Source organism: Poecilia mexicana, unplaced genomic scaffold (assembly GCF_051168715.1).
Source record: "Poecilia mexicana isolate PSO_F unplaced genomic scaffold, ASM5116871v1 scaffold_4, whole genome shotgun sequence".
NCBI classification, from domain to species: domain Eukaryota; kingdom Metazoa; phylum Chordata; class Actinopteri; order Cyprinodontiformes; family Poeciliidae; genus Poecilia; species Poecilia mexicana.
This window is the reverse complement of record NW_028263373.1, coordinates 24,173,346-24,197,877: the sequence shown is the minus strand read 5'-3', so window position 1 is coordinate 24,197,877 and position 24,532 is coordinate 24,173,346. Positions and strand designations below refer to the sequence as shown.

The following is a 24,532-nucleotide window of genomic DNA, read 5'->3' as shown; positions in this document are numbered from 1 at the left end:
GTTTCTGCTTTCCTTTAGAATTGCAACATCGTCAATGCTAGTTGGCATAACAGAATAATGAACATGTCAGATAGCAGCAAACTCCTGAAAACCTCTTCATTTCTCTAAGATGTGTGGTCCATGCTAGTTTTCAACTTCTTCCTGTTTGCTACGTGTCGTCAACATCTTATGGAATCACAACCAGGCTACACAGCCTGCGGACCAGAAGAAGGAAACACACCTCATTCGCTTTTCCTTTGCTTTTTTTAGTCAGCAACATTTTGAAAGTTTGCTTAAAATATGCATGATATTTGGATGGAAATGTAGCTACTGGCTTCTGTTCAGTAGTTGATATTTATATAAATATCAACTACTGAACTGCTGTGACGTTTTCTAGATTGGGGTTGTGTGTTAGGACAGTAGATGTCCACCTCAGTCTTGGCTCTTTTTGGACCAGCCATCAGCGTCAGCTTCTGGGACAGATTTCATTTTGGTTCATGCTTAATTAAGAGGGTAAGAGATTCATGTGCTGTGCATAAAACATTAACTGCGTATAAGCTTTTAACAGAACCTGAGCTGCCCTTTTAAAGAAGTGGGTACCTTTTATCAACTTTGACACCATGGCAGAGATTTGGAGCACAGCACCGTGTGTGTGTATATAGGAAAAAAAGTAAAAAAAAGGCATTAAGTTGAAGAGGTAAGACTTTTTGCTTTTGATCATCCTGCTTTACTGGCAGACACACCGACATCTCTCCAACACACCACCTAACTTGATTCAACTTGGCTAATGATGAAAACTACATAAAAAGTGCATCGTGGGAATTGACCCAGCCTGATCCCCACTCTTCCTCTCAGCCTCCTGCTGCGGATTTCCGTCGACTCCCACCCCGTGTGATCTGTCTGGCTTTTATCTTGAATTAAACATCTATAGGCAGTCATGTTTAAGTAGCTCTGGAGTTCAGAGCTTTGTTGGATAAATCATTAGCAAATCTACATCGCCTGGAGATGGAATTCTTCACTATATTTTTCAATCATTTCACCCTCCATTTTCCTTACCAATTGGGTTCCACTGTTACTTTTTTATCTTGAAGTGTTGATTTTTGGGGGGGCATTGAGGTGACGAGAGGTCAATGGAATAAACAGTGCAGGTAATTACTTTGATACGGTCAGGTGCTCCAATAGGTAGGACAGCAAAAAACATTGATTTCAACTGAAGGTACAATGGGTTTGATTGATACAATGTAATGTGATTTACCCACTATCAAAAAGTAGTACCAACACATAGAGTACAAAATTAGTCCTTATATGTCCAGCCCACTCAAGCTATATTATGTTATGCAAGAAATCTTTACCATATGCCCACCCCCATTTTTGTTGTTGTTTTGTTTTACTATCTAAATCCATCCAGTGACATCCACAAACCGGGACTGCATTTCCCAAGGTTCCGTGAGAGCGTTGTGTTTTCTAGTAATCCAATAAGGAAATAGGTCTTGAATCTCTCCAACACAAAGAACAGGGTGAAAATTATTCTTATTAATGACATAATCAGCAGAGCAGCCATCAAGCAGGTAAATTGTCATGCGCATCGTGCTAAAATATCCCAATTATCTGTTGTCCCCTCAGCTCTCTGTGTTGAAATTGGAACTGCCAGAAAGCCGCTCGGTGCGTTCTCACTTCCTACGTCCCGGTCCGACTGGCAGGTTGCAGTGTGAACACCCCGCCCAAGAGAAGTGGGCTTAAACAGCCTTGGTGCTTAGATATGTAAATAGGTCCTATACAATAAAATTGTTTCAATCAAAAATAAATGGATGAAAAGTATTTGCAAGATATTTTTTTTCTCCTCAAAATGGTTCTGTTGTGCATACAGGGTCGCTTTATCTTAAAGTTTTCAGTCCTTCGCTTTACTCTGCTGCTTTTGGCTTATCTTACACAGCCTCCATTTACGACCCTCAGACATGCCTCGATTGGTTTGCACGGCGTCTGCTTTGTGCCCCACAAACAGAGTGTTCTGCAGAGTAATGCCAAAGGAAAACAATATGTTTTCTTTCCTTTACAAAGTGCTCCCCTCTTCTCACCTCCAAGGCGTGTCTGATGCTCCGCGCTGCTTCCAGATAATACTGTCAAGCAGTCGTTTGTCAGAAAATCCCGAAGGCCATAGCTGTCGCTAGAGAGAAAAAGTGTTTCACTGTTCCTTTTTGTTGCTGTAATACCAGAACAAAAATAATGATAAAAAACATCTTTCTCAAATGTTTCGGCTTGTGAGACGTTGTTCTGCTGTAACTTTTTTTCCCCTCATGTCTTTCCATTTTTTTTTTCTACAAAACCATAATTACTAATATTATTTTTTGATCCTCTGATCCAAAGCATCTGAAACCTTTTATTATATTTCCTCCGGTATTAACAGAATGTGGTATAATTCCAGTGTAATTCCATCTGTGTTTGGCAACTCCGGGCCGGCGGTTTAACTCCTGAAAAGTCTGTTTTTCATTTTCAGCAGGTCGGCCTGGACTCTCCGCTGCAGCGCTGCAGTTAGCTTGTTGCCTGAGCCGCCAGAGTCCTGCCTGTACGGGTCCATCCACTGGGCTATACCCGGGTGGTGGAGTGTGAGTGTGGGTGCGGATGAGGCAGAGTGTTGTTCTGCCCACTGCTGGGATATGTGTTAAAGGAGTGGAGTGAGGTGAGGCCTCCCATGGTGCTGGGGATCATGGTTATGGTGTTTGGCGTCATGAGCGGGATGTCGTCTGGCGAGCGCCTCATAGCCAAGGTGTAGTCTGGGGGGCAGGCAGTCCTCAGGACCACGTCATGCGGGTGGAGGGAGTCCCCCACCCCTCTGCAGTCCCTGTCCAGGTCGGAGTGCTGCTTCATCTGCAGAGACATGATCTCTTCCTCCTGAGTGTGAGCCAGGTCGTTGGCGGCGCTCCGCTGGGGGCTGCAGCGCCGGTGCACGTCATGCCGCCGCTTGTCCTTTTTATAGTAAAGAGCAGCGAAGGCCAGGATGTTGAGGAAAAGCAAAGAAGCTCCGACAGCAATAGTCACCGAAAGTTCTGTGGAGTAGTCCCGCTGGTCCACCAGGTGAGGCTGGTTGTGGCTGCCCTGCGTCTCGGTGGGGAACGGAGTTGGGTTTGGGCGCTTGGTTACCAGAACTTTGGTCTTTGGTGTACGGTTAGTGGCTTCTGGAGGAGGAATCTGTGCAAAGATAGAAGACCAGATAAAGATTTTATACAAGCTTTGACACCTCTAAGCCTTTAACTGCTTTTGGTCTTTAGGTCAGTGGTCCCCAACCTTTTTACTACCACGGACCGTTCGAGACTTGGAATTTTTGCTGCGGCCGGGGTGGGGGGAGTCGTGAACCATCAGATAAAGCTTCTGCATGTTGGTGTTCCCGCTAAATCCTGAATATACCCAATTTGGTTGTCTTGGCCTTTTTCTTGCAGCCTGTGGGGTTTTCTCTGACTGGGAACAAGAATACAACCTGCTGAATGTGACAGGTAGCCAATCAGAAAGCACGTGATGTAAGAACGGAGGGGAATCCCAAACAGCTGACATATCGCGCAACTGTGAGTCCGGTGGATATCAGAGATGATGGAAATGTTTATTATTATATGTAAAGGTCATTATTATATATGTTTATTATGTTTATTCAGTTAAAAATGTTAACTATGAAAAAACATGTTCACCTCCAAATCATATTGCAGCAAATAGAGCGGCTGCTCCGTCATCTTTTATCCACCTCCTTTTCTTTTTGTTTCTTTTATCTCTTAAAATGACTCCACAAACTATCACTATTGTTTCTAGATCGTCATCCGTGTTTGGATATTCTAAATTCCCGTATGCGATGCTGGGGATTTTACTGGATTATCCTCTGGAATTGGGATGTTCGTGACTGGAATCGGTTCGTGTGGTGTGTTGCTCCTGCCTTGTGGCTGAACACAAACCGATCGAACCTGTTGTACTTTTATCAGCTCTGTGGTCACAGAGGTTTGGAGAATCGGCCGACAATTCTTAAATCTTTCCGTCTAAACCAGACTTAAGACTCACAAGCTCTACTCATCTCCTCTCGACCACTGCCCAAATGCTCTGACTCTGGTTTCTATAGTAACGTTTACAATAAGATACAGATGCGTCACAAAAACGAACATTTTACTTTCGTGAAAATTTTAACTCACGATAATAACTAATGGGAACCCTGAGCTTGTTTCTCTGCAACGAGACGGTCCCATCTGGGAGTGATGGAGACAATGACACCAGAAGTGTTTTTTATATCCTCAGCCTGCTTGGTCTCAACGTGGCGAAGCAGTTTGAAGCTTCATTGCCTCATTAGCAGCTGGTCGCCGCATGTTACGCAGAGCGGCTTGTAATGTTTGACTCACCTACCGGTCCGGGATAAATCCATCCTCCTGTCTCTTCTCTGGGCCTGTTCCTCTTTGCAAAGAAACTTTCCAAAGACACCTGATCTGTTTCTTACTCATTTTGCTGCTTGTGGGCTCAGGTAGGCGAGCAAGTAACTGAGAGAATCCGGTTAAAGGATTTTCAAAATAAAAGATCCTCCAGACTCAAATCATAAAACGGAGATATTTAATTATTTCTTGCATGGCCCGGTACCAATTGATCCACGGACCGGTACTGGGGGTTGGGGACCACTGCTTTAGGTGACAAATAAATGCTGGAAGCACTTTACCATCTTCTTGCTATTAACATTTTCCCAAAAATGTCAAATCAAAACTTGATGCCTGAATGTAATTCTGTTCTACACAGAAGTATGTCTCAATATAACAATAATCCAGAGAAATGCAACTGTTTTATTGTTACAGCCTTTGTTATTTTGATTTCGATGAAATATGAATTGTGTTCTAACAAGTTTTAAAAACTCATTAATTATCTCATTGGTAAGATAATTCTGTATTTATTTCCCATCTTTGGAAGTGAAATGCTTCTGTAATTTTATGTGCAATATTTAAATTAATGCTCTCTACTTGATTTTATATATGCTTGACCAAAGAAATTCAATACTATCTTTATGTAACTGGACATGATTTTAGACAGTAAAAATTTAAGAGTGTTAGGGATTTTATAAAACCACAGAGTCATAATAATGTTATCTGTTCTATAGAAAAATCTTTTGGTCTGAAATGTGATTTCTCTGAATTCCATATCTACAACTAGACTGCAGTAAAAACTTCAGGCTTTGACCAACTCACATCATAGAGACACATACTATGGACTCCTTTTGTTTCTGCAACCAAACTTTCAAACAATGAGAAACCTAAGAATCACATTAGATTCAAAACAACCCTAAATATTTCATCACTGCCAGTAGAGGCACAAGGAAAGTTATGAACTCCTCGTTATTCTGCTGCTTGTAGACGAAACTTTCAGCAACAACTTGAAGTAGACGTTGCCTGTAACTTCATCAGTCCTTCATGTTGTGGAGGAATTCTGGCCTGTTCTTTAAATCGTTGCTGTAGTTCAAATAAGTTATATAGCATTTGTTTATGCAGACTCTCTTAAGCACTGATTTCTTTTGTTACAATATATGGTGTAGCAATGTTGACAGGTCCAATCATGACAAAAATAATGCCAAATTGTGACTTGGTGAGCTACAGCAGAGCAACTGTGGCTGCCACTGACCTTGGTAGTGGTAGGGATGAGTGGGGTGACCTCATTGAGGCTGTGTAGATGAGGAACCAGCTCCAACCATAGGTTGACCTGAGGGAAGAACAAGAAGGCATTATAACTTAAACTAAAGAAAGAACTTAAAACCTGGGGTTACTGTTTGCTTTTTAAGGAAGTAAAATGTATTTAAAAGTATAAATGGTGTGCAAAAGTATTCAATAACAAAACTGACTGTAGATAGTGGGTCTACAGTCAGCTTCCTGGTGGAAAAAAAGGTATTGTACATGAAGGTAGGGTGCCTGATGAAAAAAGCCTAAACAGACCTAGGAGATAAACAACCAAACGACAGCACTCAGTTTAGAATATATAAAGGTAGCATTAGGTCTGTACTGCAACGGCTACACAATTCCCCATAAAATATTACAACTGATCTCTAACAAAGTTTTTAGACACACCTATTTTGTTATGAAACACTATTGATGGTGTCTAATTCTAACATTTTAGAGCCTTTCTCCCTTTTGTAATATTAGCCTCTAATTAACTGTGTGTACCTGAAATGTTGCCAGTTGTGATGCTAAAAAACATAAAGCATTAAATAAAATTATATTAAACACTAAAACACTAAATAAATCAGAGACAGGATGGTGGTTAACCTTGTTAGCCCGGTAGTGCTCTTTGACCCGAGGCTTCAGGCCGATGTGCAGGTAGAGCTGGTCCTTCTGGTTGTAGCGTGTCCACGCCACTTCTTCAAAGCGATTGGGCTTTGTGTGGATGAACTTGGTGTCTTGTGGTACAGGTTGGTTTGGGTCCCTGAAAAGAAAGTTAAATTGAGTGTATTTGTATCACTAAAATAGAAAAAGACAAGGTGTCATGACTGCTCCAGTCCTCTTCTGGAGCATCCATAAGAATATTACATACCGCTCTGTGGGAATGTTTTTTTTTGTCATACCCAAATGTTTCAGATGATCAAACAAAAATTAAGATCAGAAAAGGCAAGAAAATTAAAAAAAAGCTGTTTTCAAACTGTAACTTTATTGAATAAGGGTTTAAAGTTAGCTGGACTACTGAAGCGTTGGAAATGCCAGAACTAGGAAATACAGTTAATTCAGGAGCAGAGTTCCATCAAAACATTTTTTCTCATTGCAAGGTTAGATCTCTTCATAAGATTTATATCTCCTTAAAGAAAATATGTTATTGTTTAAACAAGAAAGGATGTAAACAAGAAAGGATGTAACAGTAAAACAGCAACACTTTATGGGAATGCGTGTCAAACTCAAGGCCTGGGGGAGAAATTTGGCCCACCACAGCTTTTTATGTGGCCCACTGAATTCTATTTAAACATTTGTGTGCTTTAATATTGTTCTATCAATCAATTTCAAGTATTTTCAAACTCTATACTGCCAAACTAATCAATGTAAAAGCATGTTCAATAATATTTAGTGGTAATAAATACTCATTGAATGGAGAGGATATACATACACACATACACATCACTGGTCTGGAAGATGGAGAGTCAGAGGAAGCCTCTTTTCACCTTTTTAAGAAGTCATAATCTGTCAGAGGATTGTATTGTTATATACCATTAAAATAAGAAATGTTCTAAAATCAGACAAAATTGTTTTAAACTTTAACAGAGATCGCTAAAGGTGCACCGATTGCACTTTTCTGGCAAATCGCTGATTACCGATCTTTAAAAAGCTTAACTTGATGATTCCAATTGAGCCAATAAGTTTTTTTCTCTTATGTTGCTAAATAAAGCAAGAAAGTCGCTGAGTTGGCAAGAGTTGGCAAGAGTGGAGTGATTACCATGACCACCAGGTCATGCAGACCGGCCCACCAGGTCATGTCTGCATGTGTGCAGACATGACCTGTCTGCACACATGCAGACAGGTCATGCATGTGTGACCATGGAGCATGGAGCATGAGAGAGCTCCATGCTCTCTCATGGAGCAGAAGAGGACAGTGGTTGATTTCTAGACCTTTTGCTGAGGTTGACCAGTAGATAAGATTGGCTTCACACGTACATATCGGCCGATCACTGACATCCCAAAATGAAGGAAATCTGCACCGATAAATCAGTACATGCCTAAATTCCACGCCTCCATCAAGCAATTGTTTCTCGATAGCTGATGGTCCAGAGGCTCTGGACAAAGCAAAACGTAAAACAAGGGGGTGGACTTTCACCAGGCAACCAACATACACGAGTGGTCTAAAATCCCTCCACAGCTGTATAAAAAAATTGATAAATACTATGAACTGGTGAGACTAAATTCAATTTTTTTTTTTGTGATGTGTGAATCTTGCTACATCTGTTGTAAAAGTAGTGCAACATGTTAGTGGAAGCAGGAATTCTGCTCTAATTTAGAAAATTCTAAATGTCTGGCTGTTAGTTCTTGTGCTCAAGCACACATGGATTTTGCAGGATGACAATAATCCAAAGCACACTAGTAATCTTGTGTCTATGTGAATGGCTCAAAAAACAAATTCAGGGACAAATCATTTTTTTCATTGCAATGTGGATCAGAGTTTCAGAGTAAACAAGTTTTGTGTACAAACAAATCAAGAAGGATTTGAAATCTTTTCAGAAATTCATTAATCTTACTGAGGTTATTTTGGTCTTAAAGAGGGCAAGCGCTTTCTTCAATGCAATACTGCAATACTGCACATAGCCAATAAGCACATTTAAAATTTTGCAGTTGGAATAAAAACTTAAACTGAGAGCTTAGTGGACCTTTTGAGACCACACTGTATAATTATTAAAATTAGAATATTGAACTGAGCATGGCATTTGCCACAGGCTAATCGGTATAATTATAACGATGTTGTAATGGAGTAGTGAAGTGCAGCCCACAGGTTTCATATGATGTGAGTCACCACGGAGTCAGAAATCACATCCGATAAACTCCAAAAAAGGTCAGAAGTTTTTGTTTTTTGAAATGTTCTGATAGAATCAAAGGCCTTTAGATAGAGAGTAGCCTCATATGATCAATTTTTTATCTTAAATTTGAATGATAAAAAATGAATGATAAAACTTCATGTCAGAGATTAATATTTATTTTTTTTTTATTTTATTTTGAAGTGAGCATATTTATATATAAATTATGTACGCTTTTACCAAAGATGTTGTCAGGGCGAAGATGGAGTTCAGCCATGCAGATTATCTCATTAAGTTTTGCTGTAATTAAAACATCGTATTATGCTCCATCTACCTCATGTTAGCTCCTGGACTTAATACCACAGAGATCACAGTCAGTGTAAACGCTGCTAAACATCCCGTATGAAAACCCTCCTTAAGTTTAACATACAGATGGATTTTAAGAAGACATTGAACATGAAGTCCTGTGCTATAAACTCCCAATCTGAGCTGAACACTGTGCTGCAGTGGCCCATTCAGCCTTACTGAGCGCCCTATTGTCTGAGAGCGGTATAAGGAGCCGTCCAAAGCTCATCAGGAACATGCTTAACCATTCAAATGGGTGGCATAAATCTCCCAGGTACCCAGCATTCCACGTCAATTTGGGGTTATATATGTAGATCATTAGAGGCTCTCTGTTCCCCTTAGGGTTACTGCACAGGGCTCAGAAAAAGCCAATGTACCCCTATTATGCCTCGAAAAAAACAATTACAGCCATGGAAGGCAATGGATGCTGGAAGGCAACGTGAGACGGAAGCAGGAAAAGGGAATTTTAATTTTAGGTCATAAAGAATGCCCCTTTGCAGTGCATGACCATTAATTAATAATGAATTTAAAGATATGTGAAGGGTGTGTAAAAAGAATACCAATGACACTGTGCGGTCCATAAAACCCAGCAGAGCTGTTCACGACCCCCCAGTCATCAAATGGAGTTTAATATTGAGGAAACACAATTGCACTAAAATTATTGACTTGTTCATGGTCTTGTAATGGCAGTTGTATGTTGCTCCAATTATCCTGGTACAAAGCCCTTTACAAAATGCCGCTTCTAACTAGTGGTGGGACTCATCAACGCTTTTAATCGAGTTGATTGCAGGGCAGTGGTGGGCCGACAGGGCCTGCAAGGCCTTCTCCGCTTAAGATATATCACTTATCCCTTAAGATATATCTAACACCTAAATTAAGTTACTGGTACTTCAAATAGTCTACTCTTGTTTCTTACGTTTGTCTGAGCTGTGCCACTTCCCATATATGTTTGTGTGTTTCATCCAATCAGATTTGAGTCTCTATGTGGCCAGGAGCAGGCTAATCTCTCCACAGAACAGGCTAATCCCTCAGAATAAGGAGACCTTGTTATATTGTGTTTTTTCTTCACCACTAGTGGCTTGCATAATTGTAATGTCATAGTGGTGGATTAAATCAGAACAGTCCCTCTGATGGTACCAGATGCATGGCTCACCTATGTTGCAGGGTCTGTATTTAATTAACTGCAATTAGTAACATTTTAATCAAAAGCTATATGATAAAATATGCAACATTTTCAATTTAAAAAATCTTTTTGCTGCTAAATTATTGAGTAAATGGACAAAACAACAAAGATGTTTGTTGTTTTTAATCTGTTCTTCAGATTCTTCAACCTTTAGATTAGTGCAAAGTTCTATTCTATCCATTCATCTTTCCAGAGTTTTAGGAACTCCTGATCATTCATGGAGCTTCTTTAGAAATGTGGACTATACACAGACATTAACATTGGGAACGTCTGTGCTGATGCTACATGTTTAGCATTGTGATGCTATTTTAGGCTTGAATAGTATTTGAGAATAATTGTAATGTATTTAATTTAAATTTTTTAACAAATTAAAATCGATGTAATTATTTTGAATTAAGGCTGAATTGAAGACATAAAATGTTATGCAGATTATTCCAAAAGTCACCAATGTGGGCAATTGGCACATGTTTCATGTAATTGTCCTAATATGTGTTTGACTCAGTGGACAAGCAGTTGATCCCTGATCAATGCTTTTGGGTACTAACAGCTGTGTTTTAATTCCATTCCCTGTTTAACTCCACCATATCCCCATACTGCTTTATTTTCCTTTCATGATTTTTCATTTTAATTTCAGTACTTTTACTCAAGCTAATTTAGTATGTTGGTAGCATAAACTACAGCATACCCTATGTTTCTAGCTCAGTCAATATTAAATGATAAAATTAATGTCTAGTTCTCTACATAAAAACAAAGCATCATTAGCAGCTTTTCTAATGTGTTCATACCCGGTCTTGGCAAAATTTGTCCAGTAGGTCATGACAACAGCACTCAGCATCACATCATTCTTGGAGAAGTTGCATGGAAACAGCTCTGTCGGCCCAATCATTGGCAGCCCAAACACATATGGGATCTCATCTCCATGCGCTGCGTCTGCCCACGGTGGTACCTAATGAGCAGCAGATGAAACAAATCACATCAATATTATTATGTCTGTGTGACAGATGCAAAACATTAGTTGGCAAAGCGTCTCAGAAAAAAAATAAAAATATTTGACAAGCACCTACACATCATGCTAGTAGAAAAATACATTCAGCTGAGGAAAAAAAAGAATGTCAAAGTTTTAATATTGAATTGTGTGTTGTACCTTTTTGGAGTCAATTTTGGTGTACTACTTATCACAAATTGTACAATAAGTAGTAAATATTTGGATTGGCAAATTTCAGGGCATTATGTTGAATAAAAAAGTGTCAAGCTAGAAGGTCTAAAGGTCTTTAAAAAATCAAAACTTTGAAAATTCAAATTGAGTGGTCGCTAACCATTTTTAAAAGAAACACCTAGAAGCTCACTCGCTCATAGTAAAGATCACAGTCAGAGTTAGCTTCTTTTTAAATGTTAAGATTTGGGACAGGTATTAGAAAATTACATATGCCTATACCTTAAACCAAATAAACAAAGAACAGATACTTAAATAATCTTTAAAATAAAATAATCTATAAAATGACAAAATATTGGACTGCAATTAGGAAGTCTAATACTTAAATACCTGCCCCTGCCTGATCCAAGACCAATTTGCAATAGCAAAAGCCTATGTTGAGACCCTCAACATAGGCGAAGTAGAGAAGATGGTAAAATATCTCCTGGTAGGCTTGTGTGTACATTAAAGTCATCCTTAATAGATATAATTTCTGCTTTCTCTACTTGGAACTGTATCTTCACTGAAATAGATAAGAATACAGTTCCCATCTGTGCACTGTGCTCAACCTATTGATCTCCCACTCTGTTATGTCCCCACCTATGAACAAGTCAGCAGGACACCTACAGCTTCCCTTCTGTTGGGCAGGAGCACAACAGCATGAAGCTGTCGATCAGTCTTTTCTGGCTTTTTAACTTAAACAACATTAAAAGAACCCATGATATAACCATAGAGAGACGTACCTGTTCCGTCTGACAGTGATGGTAAAAGGCATAAAAGTATGTTGGCGACCCAAAACTTGAGTGCAGATCAGCTGTTGCTACAGCCGGTGCCACCCACTGGTGATCAGTGAAAAGGGCCAGCAAAGTCTTCCGCCTGGTCTCCGGGTTGTGCCTGTCGGCCCAGTCCGTGTACATAAACTTGATGGTCTCACGCAGGATGTCTTTACCCTCTGGGTAACCATAGAGGTCATCAACAAAGCTGGACACTGCATAGTCAAAGTCATTGGCCTGGACACCATTGTCATTGTCAACGATGAGCTCCACAAACTTTAGGCCCTCACCCTGGTTCACTCCTAGCATTATGTCATAGTTGAGAAACTCACCTGTAAACATAAGCATAGACAGCTATTAGATCACAATCCAGAGCAAAATGCTTCTTCAGTAGAGTATGGCAAGTTTAACTGATACCTTGCTCCATCAGTATCTGAGGGTCATCAGGTATTACATCTCCATCAATGACTGGGCCAAAGGCAATGTGGTAGCGGGCTGGCTGGATGTCTTGATCTACAAGCTCTTTGTAATGTTTTCTTTGCAGGCATGCCACAAGTTCCACTGTGTCCTCCAAGTTACAGCCCACCTTACGGGCCAGCATCCGCGCATACTTGGCTGGCTGGAAACTGACAGCCCAGCTGGATAGAGCTGTCCCACTCTGGGCAATGGCCCTTTGAAAAAGACCTGAGGACAAAAACACACAGCATACATTACCTATCTTTCTTTTTAGATAAGATGGAAAAAGTTGGTAACACTATTTGAAGGGGTGTGCATAAAACTGACATGACACTGTCATAAACATGACATAACACCTGTCATGAACATGAAGAAGTCTTTATGAATGTTTATGACAGTGTCATAAAGTGTCATTTGGGTTTTGCTCCACTTAAATGTTTAAGTGAACAAATTTGTTCTCAGATGAAGATAATATTTGGGAAAAGTGTCCAAAGCATGCTAGCCTTACATAGAAAAACAATTCCACCTACTGAGTGACTCAGTGGCGTTTGGAGGACTATTTGGCTTCCAATCAGAAAGTTGTAGGTTTGACTCCAGCTTCCACATTTTGATGTTGTATAAATTTGTGAGAGTGAATATGGCTCTAGTGACCAGAAAAGCACCACATAAATCCAGTCCATTTTCCATTCCTCTTCGCTTAATAGTTTTTAACGACTCATATTGAAGAGTTTCCATTATGCCTATTGAATTCAAATCGATTCAAAAATACTTTATTGCCTAAAGGAAATTAAATGTTGTAACTCATATTAATTCAAATTCAGTCTGTTGTCCAGATGAACACCAAGGTATTCGGATTCATCAACCACCTGCACTTCTTGAAAATTAAATTAAATGATCATTTGTGTTTTTAAATTAATTGGATAATTATCATATTGTATGGCAAAAAAGAAATGGGCTAAAATTTCAGCCTTCAGACCAACCTAAATTATTGGTAAACTTACCCCAGGTTTGTATGTGAGACAATGACAAAAGGAATCATTTTGTAAGTACACTCATTAGGTGAGGTTTACCTTTAGTGGAGTTGCTCCAGCGGTTGCCCTCTGAATAGTGAGATAGAGTGAGGAGATTCACACATGATGCCCCAGCACCCGAGCCAAACACGGTGATGCGTAGCGGGTCACCACCAAAGGCTGCTATGTTCTCACTGGTCCAACGCAGGGCCTGGATCTGATCCAACAAACCATAGTTCCCTTTGGCTGCTTGGTCACCTGTACTCAGGAACCCTGCATGAGACAACAAAGGGAAGAGGGACGTTATCACTCGTGTCTTCAGAATATGGTTTAGTTTCAGAGCACTGATAAACACACTGATATGGATTTTGGGAAACTACACATAAACAATCATGGAAGACAAATCCAGAGAGATTAACAAAATAATCAAATTCCAATGAGTTTGCGCAGGTTTTCATTTTTCAGTCTTAAAAGACTCAATGGTAGAGGTAGACTGTATTGTGATGAGAACTCCTCTGACTTTCAGCTTAAAGCGCAGAATCCTTCAAAGCATCTGATCAGCTGACCAAAGGGACTAGTTAAAGTAGTTGTGGTTTAAAAGCCTGGTGATGTAAGAAGTAGCCCAACCATGAAGAGATTTCTACGTAAACAGCAGGATCATGACAGACAATAAAAAGGTTCACACTGGTGTAATACGAACCTTTCTTGCAGTTGCTCGATGTGTAACAATAGACCCTCAAAACAAAGTTCTGGGCGACAATGTCAAGATACTGTAGGCTACAGAGGGAAAAACTATGATTTCTGACATGTAGAAGAGACTGAAATCTGTTTTTACCCTTTGAATTTTCTGTCACTACACAGTAAGACGTAATGCAAAACATCCATTTAGTTTTTTGGTTGGAGGGCAGTGCAGCTGTGAATAATGGTGATACCTTTTACACAACTAGGATGTGTTTCAAACAACACAAAGTTTGATAGGTCAGGGAGTCACATTGTGCAGTAGCCTGTTGTGGACATTCTTTAAACAAGATGCAGGAAGACATTCCATACGTTAATGCACTGGGTTCAAGTGAGACATTTCATGCCCCACATGTTGGGCATAGAGTCTTTTGTGTCAATACTGGCTGCTGAATGCTTTGAAAAAGGCCTTTCTGACACAGAAGTTGGACTGGTGATGCCTCAACCTTTTCCCTCTAGTTGATGCTTCTTCATGTTGTAGCACATTAATCATTGATCATTTGCAAGCTATTACAGGTTTACAAGATGCCATTTGTCAGTTTGTAAAATTACACAGTCAAAAATTATAACAATAACTTGAGTTATGGCACTCCATAAATATTTAATAAGGAAGCTAAATATTTAGCTCTGAGCTAAGTATTTAGCTTTAAAGTAAATACTTGGCTTACTTGGCTAACCAAATATTTAGTTAACAATCTAAATATTTAGTTTGGCGTTAAATATTTAGTCAGCTATGAAAATATTTAAACATTTAACATTTACATATTTGGTTTGCTAACTATTTAGTTTGAAATTGTGAAATTTAGAATTTAATGAAAAAAAAAAAAAACAATGAAAATGTGACTTTGAAAAATGACACCCCTCCAACCCCCAGTTTTACTCTTATGACAGGGAAACCCAAATTATTGTTCTTAATTTTTTACTGTAATTTTACAAATTGGAGCCCATCCATCTGGGCCAATTTATGTCTAAATCTGACCTTTCCTTTTCTCATATTTAATGTTTTCGGAGGCAATTCGGGATTTTTGCTGCCAGATACTATATTAATTTAAGTCTGCCATGTGCTCTAAAAGCTCATGCAAATAATTAATGAATCCAAAAGTCATTTTACAAAATAAATGTTTCCTCTGAGTCCTAGCCATACCACTATGGACACTTTACTAATCCCTTCTTTGTTCTTTCTCAGTTCAGTATAAACCCACAGGTAATTGTGGTCTTGGCGGCTGCCTAAAGCTCCATTGCCACCAGGTATGAATGTACTGACAGGGACCGACCCTCCAGTGTTTCCACAGGGAAGCTCTGGTCTTTTAGAGCAATTTCATGTCGAACACACAGCAGCTCTTCCTAATTCTTATTTCTATGCTAAAAGCTCCATTACCTACTGCACCCATCTAGGGAGCCCCCCACAGCCCACCAATGAACTAAACCCCCAAATTCACATGCTGAACTCAGCTCTCGTCTTCTTGCTCTCACCACTTTACCACTACAGCTAAACGGCTTTAAGACGCTACTGTTAATGGAGTTTCTTTATCAGCCCTTTGTGAATAAAGGACATTACAAGTCTTTGAAGTGAAAATGAGTATTTATGCCAGCATTTTGCTAACATAAACAAACAGGGAAACAACGGAGAGGCAGTCATTTTGTTTTCCATCTTCATAACAGCAGCAATATACTTCAGTCAAGGACACTATTGTCATTTCCCCCAAGTACCACTCCATCCCTTTTAAAAGAAATACCTTTTCCAGACACTACATAATTCCGATTGGTGCCACTTTCTTGTTGCTGTTGTTGTGGTTTATTGTTACAGTACAGCTAACAGAGCTCAAAGTCTTTGATAAATGTTTGACTCTAAAAGCCTTTGAGGAAAAGAAGGGAATATATTCCTGACTGCTGGAAGGCTTTTAATGTGAAATAGTGTAGGGCACTTAGTACAAAGCAAAGTAAAAGCTAAATTGGTGTTTATACTCAGAAGTGATTATACCGCCATGCTGAGTTGACTCCACTGGAAATTTGATCAGATAGAAATTACACATGGAATATAAATGGGAGTCAGAGTTTAAGCATCAGGCGTGATATTCAGCCATTTCAGATGAATGAATCCAACAAAACAAACAGACTGTGAAATATACATGACACATACGCATGTAGAGAGCAATGAATCTATGATTGACACTATTTGGTGAATTATGTTCATTTGGATTGTGCGTTTAATTTTTACACACACATCTAACAAAATTTACATCAGAGACCTTTTATGGATATATTAAGCTGCTCTGTCTGGCATTGGTAATATTGAAGCATCCATTAGATAACTGTAAATAAAATCATATCTAGTACCAACAAAATGCTTTGGTCAAATGAACGGTTATTCACCACAGTCAGCATATCAGATCATATATCAGGCACATCAGTGCTTCCTCTCATAAAAAGCTACCCTGGCTTAACATTTGGTCAGCAGCAAACTTTCTGTCTTCCTGTTGAAGGAAAGTCATTTCATCCAACTGTTTCCATATGCTTGCTCATGTGGAAACAGTTCAAATTTGATGACAAAATCATCTGAAATTGCTCAGATGTAAGATATCTTAACCAGTTATAGCACATAACTGGCTATCATATATCTCATAATATATTCTGAACCAAGCTGGCCTGGATGACACTAATTCTAAATGTATAATTTGATTGTGAACTAGGTTGAAATGAATTAAGCAGACTGAGTTGGACTCCTGTACAATATGAATATGAATATCTATACTTACATATATATATTTTTCATTTTTAACCAGTGATCCCTATAGTGGCTCATTTATTCAATTAATTTTTTTAGCTGCGCTTTGAAAACGGTTCAACACTTTTTATTTTTTTTTTAAGGAAGTTCCTAAGCTGATAGTTGGGATAACTCTCCCCTGCATTTCAGGGACTTCCTGCTTTCAGCTTTCCTTTCTGCTGTTGTGCAGATTCTGACAGGTGGGATTAATCAAAGAGTCTGGGAGAGCCTGGTCAGTCCAAATCAGCTGATTAAAGTCTTCCCGAGCCTCCTTATTCCTGCTGGCACCCTGCTGGTTTGGTCAGATTTTGATGTCTGCATTTTATATAACCATTTAACTTATTGTCTTATTTTAATTTAATTTATTGCAAGAAATGTTTTTGTGTTTAACATTTTAGAACACATGTACATTAGATAACTTGATTGTCGTTCATATCCTTTTCAATTCAGTTTTTATACATATCATATTTGAGCAGCACATTTTTTGCAGCGTAATGTTTGGCGGTTGAGCTGGCCATGCCCACACCAACAAACAAAGACAGCACATTTGGTTCAATGACCTTTGGTGACAAATGTTTGTACCAGCTGGTTAAAATCAACATGCTTTGACAGTTCAATAGATCTCAGCTGTGCTCAGTGTTGACTGCTAGATTCTAAATGTTGGCACTGAAATGCTGAGCTAACATGACAGACAGCAAAGCCTTTCACTGATAACATCGTGTTGGCCCTATTATGAGAAAAAAATCCCAATAGAAGCTTTGACCTGAAAAAAGAAATGAGTGAAAGCTTTAAGATGTAACTGGAAAAAATTGCACCGCATCCTCATATTCACTCATTTTATCTGTAATATCTGAATAGATGCTGAACTAGTTTACTTCCTTTTATTTATTGCTTTTGCCTTTTCAGCGTAAGGCCTTATTTTAATCAAACATGCCATAATGATTTAAATTAATGTGCTTGTTATGAAAAGTAATTAAGCATAAGATCGTATGCAAATAGCACCAAAATAAACACAAGAAGGGTAATAATTGTTCATTCACAATTTCCAGACAATTACTGTGGAAATACAGTATGTTTAATGTGCCAATGCATGATAGACAATTAAGTTATTAATTTTGCACTGTGTCAACAAAGAAGCACCTAAATGCATCGCGGTATGTCTGAGCGTATGATTGGCTCCCTGATGGGCTGCCTCTGTCTGTCTGAACTGTCAGTAAAGCGGAGCAGCAGCAGCTGAAGGTGGCGCTCCTGCTTACTAACCAGTAAAGAACTGGCTTCAGCAATTATCACCGCTAGTTAAACCCTGATTTTCAGTTGAGGTCAGGTTTTATGCTATAGAACAAACTCTGACCCTGGCACAGAAAGGAAGAATCTGACTCACAGAAATCTCATGGAGGTGTGAGCGAAATGTTACATGTTCATAATTAATTCACGTTTGAAGCCGATCAAACAGAACAGTTGACAAAGTAAGTACAACAAAAAATTACAATACAGTAATCGATTACAATTAATTACAATTACAATTAGTAACTGATTATTGTATTGACTACTCTGGCAATTAATCAGCTAAAAAAATTGGCTAATACTGCAGATTTCTCATCTAACCACTTTTTTTTTTATACAATGTTAGAAATCCAATTAATGTTTTTAAAATAAGAAATACACATTTTCTTGCCTAAATTGCAATAGCAGTATTCCTTTAGTGAATGCTTAATAATTAAAGGATGCATCTGGAGATAAAAAATCCTTCAAACATCAACATGGGAAAATCTCAGTCTTGTCTGCTGGACTAACATAAGTATCACCAACATCACCAACATCAATAACAGTGTCTGTTCATTTTTGTATTAATTGATTGATAAATGAACAGAAAAAGGTGCTGAATAGAATTTTATTTACTTTTATTTATTTAATTTTTTTACTGAATTTGGACAAGGTTATACTAAAACTACCACTTGACAAGTTCTGGGTTAATGTATTTACAAAGCAAGAAAATTTTCCATCTTAAATGCAAAATCTATAGACTTTTATGCAGTTTTAATTTAATTAATGCTCTCAGTATGCTGCTCTTTTAGCACATGCCCTTTTTTGAGTCTGTACATGTCAACAATTTATTGACTACTAAATAAGTTGATTATTTAAATGATTGATTCATCACATTCATCACAATTAATCGATTCAGGTGTACAAAAAATGCCTGAATTCACTTCCCTAAGTGGGCCACACAAACACACACTGCTGGAATTGGTTTCCTGTGCTGATTATGGGTCTATGAAGGGCTTGCCTAAAAAGACGCCCTCTGATCTGCAGGACTGAAAGCCAGCATCTTGACCTCTAAGCTCCCTGGAATGACAATAAGAGGTGAACCCTTATCCAGGAATCCAGCTTTTATCCCTTCGATCTCTGTTAACGCAGAGGGAAAAGGCTGGATGAGGAGAAAGATGGGCATTTTTTACCCTACTTCCTGCACACAGAGGGTCAGTGGGCAATAATCCACTTTCTGTTTTCTCTTTCTCGCTATCCATCCTTTTGACTCTGGATGTCAAAAAAGACTGAATAAAAAGAGCTGCAGAGGAAAATGTGGGAGAATGAATACTGTCACCAAAGCATGCACTCTGGCAGCAGACATGCTGCAGCCGGAAGAAAATGTAGATTTCAAATAACGACAGAAAAAGCAACATGAGGGTGGAGAAAATAAAGACAATGTTTTAGCTTAGAGAGGCTGACAACAAAGTAGAGGGCTTAACAAATATATTACAGACAAGAAAGGTAGTAAACAAATAAACTTGATTAATACAATTCAGCAAAACAGTTTCTTTTTTTGAGTTTGTTGAATGTACCACGCTTTTACATGTAAATTCATGATCTTTATGCATCACCTGGGCAACAAGCACTTATAAAAGAGGACAAATAGAAAACAGTTCACTGGGCTGGCAGACACTTGGAAAGCACTCTAGGATTCCCTCCCACCTCTTCTAAATGCTTTATGTGGCAGTATTCTGATTCACTGAGTGAGAGAGAAGATACAAACGATTTGCGCAGCTTGGGAAACTGGTTAGTAACTAGCTGCTGATCATGCAAACGTTAGCACCTACTTTCTAGCTTTTTATTGGTGCTAAGCAACAAGAACATTGCTTTTTAATTAAAGAATTTATCGTTGTAGTCAAACTGGTCAAAACTGTTAATTCCACACAAAGATTCTTTAAAATAAAAATTTAGATTTATAGAACATGTATACCAACAAAAAATATGTCATGTTTTAGCATTATGGCAAATATGTATAGCTGTTCATTTAATTAGTTGATAAATTAATTTGATTTTAATTGAAAACTGTCATGAAGTGGATGTGATAGTGCTGAGAGAGAACACTGACGACCCAGGTATGAAAAAAATGATGGTTTTAATGAAAAATCCACAAAAACAAAATCCAAACATACAGGCAGCATGAGGAAGAATGGAAGGCAAACAGGTCTGGCACAGAGAACTATGACGGACAGCATAAGACGAGGACCCAACAAGAGACAAAGGACACAGGTGGACTTAAATACACAGGGAGGGTAATTAGGGAACAAGACACAATCCAAGGGGGAAGAGACAGGACACCACAGAGACTCAGGAAAACAAAACCTAGAAAATAAACGTACAAAAAAAAAACCCCTCAAATCCTCACAAAAACTACATATGAACAAAATAAAGTATTGGATAAATAAATATATAACCTCAACAACAAAGGTATTCATTGCTTTTCATCTGTTATTCAAGTTTTCATCTCACAAAAAAGATTCATAGCATTAAAATGTGTAACGTATTCAATCTATGTAATTAATAAAAAATCACATATTACTATTATACTATGGTACCCTATGCACAATTTGTGACAATCTGAACTCTATTTGATGAAAAAGGTACTTGTAATTTTCCAAAAATATACAATTAAAATATCATCTTGTCTTGTGCATGTCACTTCATCACAACCTGAGGGAATGCATCTTTCCATGTTTTTATTGTTTACCTCACTATTATTACTAAAATGTTTATGAATCAAAGGAGAAATAAAGATGGTAAAAATGCAGTGAAAATGTTTGAAAATGGTATAATAAGAGAGGACCTGTGTTTGGGCATTTTGGTTATCTTGCAAAAAAGGGTAAAAACAAAACCTTTTTCATTTTGTGTTACATATTAAATTAAAAGTACTTTCATGTCTGATAGCAAAATGACTGGTCAAACAATGTGTAAAAAGTATGCAGCAAAAGCTTACCTCACCTAAAATACACACCTCCCAGTGTACATCACCCCACTGGTCTTTGACTGTACAACAAAATATGCTACAGCAGCTCCAAATATTTACATAGCCTCAGCAATGCTCCATTTATATCTGGTCCATGCACACAACAACAGCACAGACAACGGCATGCCGAGGGCAACCGGCTGGGGAAAATGCTGACGAGGCACAACACATTTCTCACTAGGAATAATGAACATGGAGCTACAGGAAGTTCATTCATTCACCCTTTATTTAGACAGCACGAGGGGATGAATGGAGTGAGCTGTGTTTCTCAGGTGTGCCTTGTTTGCATGGTGACAACTTACGGTGTACATCAGTTGAAGAATGACTGGCTATGTGGTGAGCGCTGTAGACACAGTGTCTTATAGACATGTAACATAATTCATGTTAATTACAAAGTTATAGCTAGAGAGACACACTGTCATCTGTCAGAAGAAAGACTTTCAGGTTGAAAATATGGAGTTAAAATGTGGAGTAAGCTACGTTCAGTATGCTTCAGTTTTGTGAGGTTATCCTGACTCAGCTTTGGAGATGGGAGACATGTAGAGCTGTTCATGATGAGGTGAAAACGTTCTAACATTATACTTAGATTGACATAGTAAGGCACTATAGGTTTGATCTGAGTAGAAATGGACCAAATTTATAATTTTTTACCAAACCACACAAGTTACCAATGTGGAGATTGGTAACTTGAGGTTCAGAGTTCTGCCCTAGAGCATATCCACATGTGGTGGGAAAGCTAAACATCTAACCTTCAACTTTCTGTTTGCATAATTGGCTTCTTTTCCCACTGAGACATGGTGGGTCCAGAAGTTGAGTACATGCTGTATGTTTATGTCTCTGAGTGGAGACCAACTGTAAATAGCAAACAGGCTGTACTTGTATAGTGCTTGAACTAGTCCAAAGGACTCCATCCTGCATTCAGTTATTCACCCATTCACACACCCCTTCACATGCTGATGTGAATGGCGTATGAATTCCCTGGGGCAGAGTGACAGAGGCAGGCTGCTATACACAGACGCCACCTGTGTCTGCGTCGAATAGCAGAACATGCAAACAAACAAACAAACAAAAAAAACCAAACAAACAAAAAAAGCAAGTTGGCCATCTGACCACCAGCAGGTAGGTAGGTGAAGTGTCTTCACCAAGAACACGACAACTGAGCCAGATGGAGCGGGGATCAAATCGGCAACCCATTGGTTACAGGACAAACTCCTACAACCGTTACCATCATCGTTCCTGTCACACTGAAATCTTATTCAGTGAACATTTTAGATTTGCAGAGTTAGGTTGAAAAACCATCTAGGAGCAGCACAACAAGTTGCTCTAAAACAAGTTGCTCTAAAACAAGTTGCTCTAAAACAAGTTGCTCTAAAACACGCCTCAGAACTGAGGTAAACTAGGAATTCAGACCAAAGCATTGCAGTTCTACTTGAATGAATTACATGTGAAAAGAAAGGATTTAAAATCATGGCATGTCCACTTTGAGTCAGAGGGAAAACATTTCACAGCAGAGCTTATATATAGAAGTTACATTCCCTCCTAGTGGAGCTGCAGAAATAGTGTTGGTGTATTGGTAGTTCTTGTCAATAATGGTGTTTTGCATTTCATGGTAACCTTGTGAAAGTTCTTGTACATTTGAAAAGCTCTGAAATGTGAACAACAGGCTTAATAAATTAAAATGATTTGTTTTTGGCCCAAGGGCAATGACACAAACAATAAAGATTTTGTAAAGCTGTGGGAGCTGTGGGCAGCATAACAGGGTTTGTGATAACATCCAGAGGACTTAAATGAAAGGTGTGTATGTGCACTAGTGTGTTTGCTTTTTCAATCTAAACTTTGACAAGTAAAATTACAACAAAAAAGGCCCACCAAAGAATAAAAACCATCATGTCATCTGACTGTCATTGTACAGTCAGATGTTTGTCTCACCATAAATGTTTTATCTGCTGACGGATCCCAGCATCCTGCTGTCTGCCTCTACACCTTCAAAACCCTCCCATCTCTAGCCCTGCCTCGCCCCCTTCTCTGTGCGCAAATCAAATTACGGTGTCAGCTTCAAAATGACACAAGCTCCCATTCATACATCTTGTTCTACACAAACACAAACATGTGTTAATTTGTGTTGCTGCCCCAACAGATTTGCCTGCAGGACACGCTGGTATAGATTACCTCCTTCTGCTGGGCTGACGGCAGCAAGGGAGCGAAAAGGATTTCTGTGTGGGTGTGGATGTGATTAAACCCTTACTCAAGATATCCCAGCATTGTGGTGTGAATACATAACAGCCTGTAATTGATAAGATTAAAAAAAATAGGTGTCAAATGCACAGCAAAAGACACAAGAATGTCAACAAATAGGAAACCAGAGGCTGGAGCAATCAGTTTGCCTGACAGACAGGCTAATGACTTAAAGATTAAATGTAAAAACAGGATTGCAGAATCTACTATGTTTTTGATGACATTAGCATAACATACCAGCAAAATGGAAACTTCCAAAACAATTTGTGATACAGAAAGAAACTTCTCTTTTTATTTTGAAAACTCACTTGTCCCTTGTCTTTTCTAAGCTGGCTCAAACCAGCCAGAAGCAGAAGGAAGAGTGAGCCAAGTGAGTTTGTTCTTACTTCAAACATATCACATTATGATATTTTCATACTGAATATTTATAAAATACTTTCTGCTCCTACCTGTTTTAGTAGTTCATACACCAGACATATTTAGAAAGCATCAATAGTGGAGACTTTCTTAGCACTTCTGCAGAATTTAAAATCTACCATGTCATGCATTGTTCCTGGGCATTTCAGCTTTTCTTTCTAATGTCGAAATGCTCTACATAAAAATGTGATCAGGCATTTTTTTTTAGAATAATTAGGAGTTATGTTCCACAGAAAAACTCATGAAAAGGTAAATCCATGAACACATGAACCAGGTCCAGTGTAGATTTAAATGAGACAAATTTGAGAGAAGAAGCTTAGAACCTACAGGCTGAAATAAATAGCAAACAGCATTTCAGATATATTTAAAAGATTTAATTCTGTTGCAGAAACGGAGCAGTATCTACATGTCCAATCAGATATACTGGAAAACAGTTGAAGCTGAGTTTAACAACGCTCCTGCTCTCCATAAGACCAGATTTACAGGGAAAATCTCAGGTCAAGGGTTGTACAAATATTTGATGATTGTGTCCGTCTCAGAAGTGTTCAAAGTCTTACTGAAAGATAATAACCCTTGTTGCCGCACCCCAAACCCCATGAAAACAAAAACTGACTACTAGGCTCTTCCATACCACCAGCTGGTGACCTGTGAAATATTGCTATTA

The 24,532-nt window shown here is 38.7% G+C and overlaps 1 protein-coding gene across 1 annotated transcript in view; it reads right to left on the bottom strand.

Moving 5' to 3' along the window:
• Positions 1–1,076: 1,076 nt before the first annotated feature.
• Positions 1,077–24,532, bottom strand: part of nlgn1 (neuroligin 1) — a 295,070-nt gene continuing 271,614 nt past the window's right edge. The window contains exons 6-12 of the mRNA XM_088005107.1: positions 13,514–13,699; positions 12,378–12,644; positions 11,931–12,292; positions 10,781–10,941; positions 6,246–6,402; positions 5,608–5,685; positions 1,077–3,165 (exon numbers count right to left, since the gene is read on the bottom strand). Of these exons, the coding sequence (XP_087861233.1) occupies positions 2,563–3,165; positions 5,608–5,685; positions 6,246–6,402; positions 10,781–10,941; positions 11,931–12,292; positions 12,378–12,644; positions 13,514–13,699 (1,814 nt within the window). The 3' untranslated portion in view covers positions 1,077–2,562. The remainder of the gene's footprint in view (positions 3,166–5,607; positions 5,686–6,245; positions 6,403–10,780; positions 10,942–11,930; positions 12,293–12,377; positions 12,645–13,513; positions 13,700–24,532) is intronic.